The sequence below is a fragment of the Arachis ipaensis genome, chromosome B07, assembly GCF_000816755.2.
Source record: "Arachis ipaensis cultivar K30076 chromosome B07, Araip1.1, whole genome shotgun sequence".
NCBI classification, from domain to species: Eukaryota; Viridiplantae; Streptophyta; class Magnoliopsida; order Fabales; family Fabaceae; genus Arachis; species Arachis ipaensis.
Window position 1 is genome coordinate 115387343 of NC_029791.2, and position 6049 is coordinate 115393391.

Sequence of the window (6049 nt, forward strand, 5' to 3'; positions counted from 1 at the left end):
ATATGATCCAATACAATTCATGCAATTTGCTAAAAATATAATCTAATCAAATTTAAATTAGTGTGATTTTAATTAGTTTTTTATTTAGATTGAATTGAATGAACGATTTAACTTGAATCGATTTAAGTTTGAACAACCTAAATTTAGTTAAATTGTTTTGCTAAATTAATTTTTAGTGTGTACTTAGTATTTTGTTATTCGATAGGTATACTAACTAGTCGGTTAGTTGGGATATTTATGCCCTATAAATATATTTGCTTTGCAAATTTTCTTGGATTCATGATTCTCTTTCATTCAGACTCTGTTTTTTCTCATTTTACTCTCGGTTCCTCTTGCTTTTTATTTGTTTATTTTACTTAGTGACCACTAACACCGGGTTTAAATAGCAAGATTATTAAGTATGTGCTCTTCTTTCTTTATTTGACTTAATGCTAGAAAGAATTAAAAAAAACAGCCATAGGCCCTCACATGGTATTATTAGAATTACGGAAGGAATATGATGGAACAAAAAAAATTGAAAAGTAAAAGAATTTAAAATATGCTTCATAAATAAAAAATTCAATTATCAAATTAATCACTATATATTTATGTATATGTATACATGTTATTTTATATATTTTTCTAATGAAATAATTAATACATATCATAATAGAATAATTAAATATCTTTACAGTAATATATAATCAATTCTTTTCATAAACAAAATATATATATTTATATAGTGATTAATTGAAAACTAATTCTTGATATCTATGTAGCATAATTGAAAAAATTTCACTATGCAATTCAATTGGACTAACAGTTGACTTCTCTCAATTTTTTTCGATCAAAATGTGCTGACACCCCCTAAGAAGATGCAAAAGTGGAAATAGATAGAGAATATGTATGTAAATTTATCTTTTGTTTATAACTATCTGTGAGATCTCATCGATTAAGTATATTCAAACATGAAATAAAGCGTCAATTAGCCATACAAGATAGACATTCGAAATACATTTATCTACGAATTCAAGGAGCCAAATCACAATTTTAAAACTTATTTAAATACATTTCCTAGCAAAGATATCAGGAATATTGCTCCAACTAGCCTTAACATAATGGACTCCATTTCTCAATTGTGTGGTGCCGCATCAACTTCGTTGCAACTTGCATGGTTTATTCTTCTGTCCATTTAATAATAATAATAATAATAAAATCCATTTCCTCCACTAGTTCCACCCAAAAACAAAATATACTTCAGGAAACTGACAAAAAAAAACGGGTCAAATTTTATTCCCGACGTAATCTTCTTCAATTGAAGAGGAGTTGTTCTCAACAAAATTTGTGCTGCTCGACAAAGCAGCAAAATTACAATTACAAGAAAAGCTCAAGAACCTTATAAGTTAGTTGCTTGCTGCATGCATGGCTTATATTTAATTTAACCCTTATGTAATTGACAATTTGCTATTTCATGTGCTGTGTTGTGTTGTTAGTTCCGAGTTGATCAGAGAATCTGTTTTGTTATGATGATTTAGCGTTGTGAATGAAGAGCAAACTTGACAACTTCATAGAATGAAACCACTATTCCAACGGAGGGGCCAGCTCTTCCAATTCGTGGACCTAAACCTGTGAACAGTCCCTTCATGCCTCCATCTCTGTTCAAGAAACAAACACCAATCACAGTTGGAATCACCCAAGATACAGAAAAATCAAAATTTGATCAAGGCTGTGTTCCAAAATATCAATCATACCTCCAAACTTCCATCAATGTTTGTCTTGTGGTCATTCTCAGTTGCCTCACCGGATCCCTCTGCGTTTTTTGAGAGAAAATATGATATTAGAACAAGACCAGATAGGGTTCCCATTTCTTCGATTAAGTTTGAATAACTGAAAGCAAGAAACGAAACAAACCTCTATTTGCCTTCGAGTTTTCGCTACATCTAGCGGACATGTAGCTCCTGCTGCTAGAGTTCCAGCAACAAAACCAGCTGAAAAATTCGCCCCAAGAACACCCAATGCATCGGCATCATCACCCCCTACCAGGCTAAGGAGTTTTCTTCTAGTCTGCAGAGCAACCCAATTTGGAATAAGAAATATAGAATACTGCGAAGAAGAGCTTCTCGCGTAAATGATTTGGAGTGGAACTCACAGGTTCTAGAATTGACCAACAAATTGCAGAGAAGGGTACATCTCGGGCAAGTTGTGCTCCCATACCAGTCCACAGAACACGATAACCTTGCCCTGCAAGGAATCAGTTAGAAGGTAGGATTGATATCTTATTCCAAGAAAAAAAAAAAAAGAATGTAGACATTCTGCTACAGAAAATGATTAAGGCAGAAAAAGAGTACAGGCAGCTAATCCAAAAAATGAGCACATTCTAGAGGGATTTTCCTATTGGAAGGAGCTAGAATCCCACTTTTAGCTTATACCAGAGAACTAAAACTACAGTTTATTAACCAGCTAAATTTAAATAATTGATTGGCAAAGACTTCAATGTTATCTCAAGTACATTAACCATCAACTCGGAAAAAAAATTAATGAACCATATGAAGATGTAAAAACTAGTCAATTTTGTAATCCTTGACAAACTTACTTATCTATGTAAAGTTAACATAGAAGTGAGTCTACTACAATGTTTTCATTATTATGGCAGATATGTTAAGAATGTCACAAAACTAGATACTTACAGGTGTTCTGAGGAGGACTATTTGAACCCTTGACATGTGAAACAACACCTACAAGAGTCTGAAAAACTCCAGGAGGCTTTTTACCAACTTGAGTCTCTTGAAACGCCTATAACAGAGGTGCACACAGTTAAGACAGGATAATGTATCCAAAAACAAATAAGCAATAATCAACCACTCATAAGTTATATAACAATGAGCAACAATCATAACATGAGGAGAAAACCCAAGTTAAAAATGAAGGAGCATATATGTTGGCACTTATACATGAGAAACATATTGAACATATGTGTATACTGTACACGGAATTACGGATTCACAAAAACAAAGGAAAAACTCATAAACATGATTTAAGCAAGCACCATACTTTACTAATAAATAATAGGAACTAAAATGTAAAGTCTTATGCTTGCACTCAGTAGGCGAGGTTATATCATATGCATCAATTTATCTTAAATACCTGCATACGAGTTCTGGCGAGTTCAATAGGATAACAAGTTGCACATGCAAGGGAGCGTGACAATGAACCAGCCACTAAAGGTACATATGGAGTTGTCATTGGAGCACTTCTTGCAGTGAATTCCTCCAACCAGTTGAGGAACAAGTCATAGCATGGAAGGTAAATTCCCACCTGTGAATGTGATTCAACCATAGAATACAAAATTAAAAAGTCATTCAATTTCTCTATCTTCATTATGTAATGTTGACTGCTTAAAACACTGAAAATTGCTGATAGAATTGTGAACCTACGGTTGGTATAGCAAGTGCCAGGCCTGCATTTGTACCCCTCCACAGCCTTGAAAATCCTTCCTGCATACCAGCCTTCCATTGATTAATGCAATCTTTGCTTATTTACAAAGCTAATAACTAACAAGCATATGAAAGCTTCAAGCACAGATATATAACAAAGTAAACTTGGTGTCCACATCCTATGTCTATATTCTATAAGATTAAACCACCAACCTGTTGTACAACTTTATACAAGACATCAAATGTTCCCTTGTACCGAAAACACTCAGGAGGACAAAGCGAAATTGTGCCATGGATTCCAGCCCGGGAACACGAAGGAGAACATCTTAAATCAGCAAACATCTGATAAACAACACCAGAACAGTCAAACTAATCGCTCAAACAGGCAGCTATAAACATGGAATCTCTCACTAGCATGCAAACAATCAACTACAAAATAATCCACAACATAGCATATCACAACATTTGTTTATTTTGTGAATGAGAAGTACTATATACAAATTCTTTGAATTCGAGACATACCATGTTAGGGCCAAAACAAGCCATACGAGTGGTCATATTACTGAGGCGATGAGAATAAGCCACCCCTGCGGCTTGTGCTTGCAACCTTGTCTGATATTAAACAGCAACAACAAAATCAATCAGAACAATACATAACATAAATAAATAAATAACCGAAACGCCATTAAAAAAAGTTCTAATCTTTGGGCAAAGGGTTTTAGTATGTTCCTAAATTCATTGATAATCAACAATAAGTTAATAACAAATACAAAATTTCCACCACCTTCTATTCTTCCGAGCTGCATACATAATAAAGCAATTAATAGGGTTTTGTTATACCTTGGCAACATCAAGGGGATTAACAATAATGGCGGAGATGAAGGCGGCGCCTGCGGCAGAGAAAGCTCGTTCGCCAATTCCCAATTTGTTAGCGTCAGACGATTGCGGCGGCGACGGCGGAGGCTGAAGAGAAGGAGATTCGAGCAACAACGGAGCTTGAGCACTCAATTCAGCTTGTGAAATTGAAGCAACTTGGTCGGAAGAGGAAGCCATCCATGGATTTTGGACTCGTTCTGAATCCACCATTTTTTTTCTCTCTTCTCAAATGTTAGAACAAAATCAAATAAAAATTCAGAACCGAGTTCAACGATTCAACCCCCCGATTTAACAAAATAACAAAACAAAATTTAAAAAAAAAATAAAAAAATGGAATATAGAGAAGGGTCTCCGGGTATGTTGGGGCGAGGGCGAGAAAGAAAGAATAAGCGTAAGCTACGCTAATGTAAAATTAGTGCCACGTTTGTTGACAAGTGTGGGGAAACGTCGTTTTCTTTTCACATAGTAAAATAAAATGCTAACAAAAAGTCAAAAACCAAAACCCTAGACGATGATGTTGAAGAAGAAGAAGAAGAAGTGCGTGGCCACAATTAGTGAAAATTCTTTTAGGTACCTCAAAAATCAAAATGCACATACGTTATGAATGACGCAAAATGTAGAATCCGGAACTAGAAGGTGAAAGAAGAAGAAAGCGAAAAAGCGGCGCTACCTTCAGCCGAGGGAACTCGAGTCTTGAGTCTTGAGTCTTGAGTGTATAATCTACTACTGTTTTTTACAAATTACGGTTAATTTTTTTTTCATTAAATAGTAATCCTTTTTATTTTTATGTTGTGATCTATCATATCATATCATATCTATAAGAAATTAAGAATCTCTATCTTTTAAACACTTTTTGATAATAAATTTAACATAAAAAGACATGTGATAATAAACTCATTTATAAATTAGATAAAATTTTAGACACCAAAAATAAAGAAGATCAAATTGGATACTTTTTGAGTTAACCTAGGCGGGTAAAGCATAGTATATTTCCTTCTAGAGCTTTCTAGCGTGTACAACAAGCGGTTCGGCGCTCATGCCTCATAGTATACAAGTACATTTATATGGAGTAAAGTCTTCACTCTTCGGTAGGGTTGGAAGTAAACCTCGGATTGGAACTAAATTGAATTCAGTCGACTTAGACCAAATTCAAGCTCGACTCACGAAAATTAAGTTTGATTCACAGTTTGTATATTATATCATATTTGCTATTTTTATATTTTTTTAAAAAAATTTAAAAGTATACTTAAAACAAAACTCAAACAAACCTTAAGTTTTTCAAAAATCTAGTAAATTTAGCACATGCTTTAAAAGTATAAAAAACGCGCATACTATTTTATTTTTATAGGAGTAAGAAATTAGCAAATTATTGTGTTTGTTTATTAATAATAAAAAACAGAAAACATTAAAAAACGGATATTATGATTGGAAAAATAACATAAATTCACAGTATACACAATTTACATATTTAAAAAAAAAAGAGAAGGATTTGAATTACTTTAAACATAAAATATAATAAAATATAAATGTTGAAATAATATGGATTTATTTTAGAAAAATAATGGAAATTCAAATTTATGCTTCTAATTATTTCTCTAACTTTTAAATGAAAATAGTTCTACATTTTTTATCGATTTTTTTAAAAGATAATATATCTATTTATTTATATATTAAAAAGATAACCAAAAAGATAAATTAGAATTCTTAATTTACATGACCAGCCGCAGGTAGTAACAGATTCTGTTAGGCAGTGGGGACTA

The 6049-nt window shown here is 33.0% G+C and overlaps 1 protein-coding gene across 3 annotated transcripts; it reads right to left on the reverse strand.

Moving 5' to 3' along the window:
• Positions 1246–5084, reverse strand: LOC107605946 (mitochondrial carrier protein MTM1). 3 transcript variants are annotated; one of them, XM_016307899.2, is made up of 11 exons: positions 4960–5084; positions 4254–4510; positions 3936–4025; positions 3627–3755; positions 3414–3473; positions 3124–3294; positions 2667–2772; positions 2129–2220; positions 1891–2043; positions 1731–1789; positions 1246–1634 (listed from the first exon to the last, which is right to left on the reverse strand). In XM_016307899.2, the coding sequence occupies exons 2-11, from the start codon at positions 4497–4499 to the stop codon at positions 1511–1513; spliced, it is 1230 nt and encodes a 409-aa protein (XP_016163385.1). In that variant the 5' UTR covers positions 4500–4510; positions 4960–5084; the 3' UTR covers positions 1246–1510. The 3 variants fall into 3 exon arrangements, with proteins under 3 accessions (XP_016163385.1, XP_016163387.1, XP_020961970.1); XM_016307901.2 differs by lacking the exon at positions 4960–5084 and adding an exon at positions 4864–4948; XM_021106311.1 differs by lacking the exon at positions 4960–5084 and adding an exon at positions 4887–4901.

What these genes read in the sequence shown, in the direction of transcription:
- LOC107605946 (XM_016307899.2), bottom strand. Translation starts at nt 4,499, where the DNA reads ATGGTGGATTCAGAACGAGTCCAAAATCCATGGATGGCTTCCTCTTCC. An exon ending in CTTGTTTTGGCCCTAACATG is followed by an intron (nt 3,756 to 3,935) that starts GTATGTCTCGAA and finishes GTTGTTTATCAG; the next exon opens with ATGTTTGCTGATTTAAGATG. An exon ending in TCGCCAGAACTCGTATGCAG is followed by an intron (nt 2,773 to 3,123) that starts GTATTTAAGATA and finishes CCTCTGTTATAG; the next exon opens with GCGTTTCAAGAGACTCAAGT.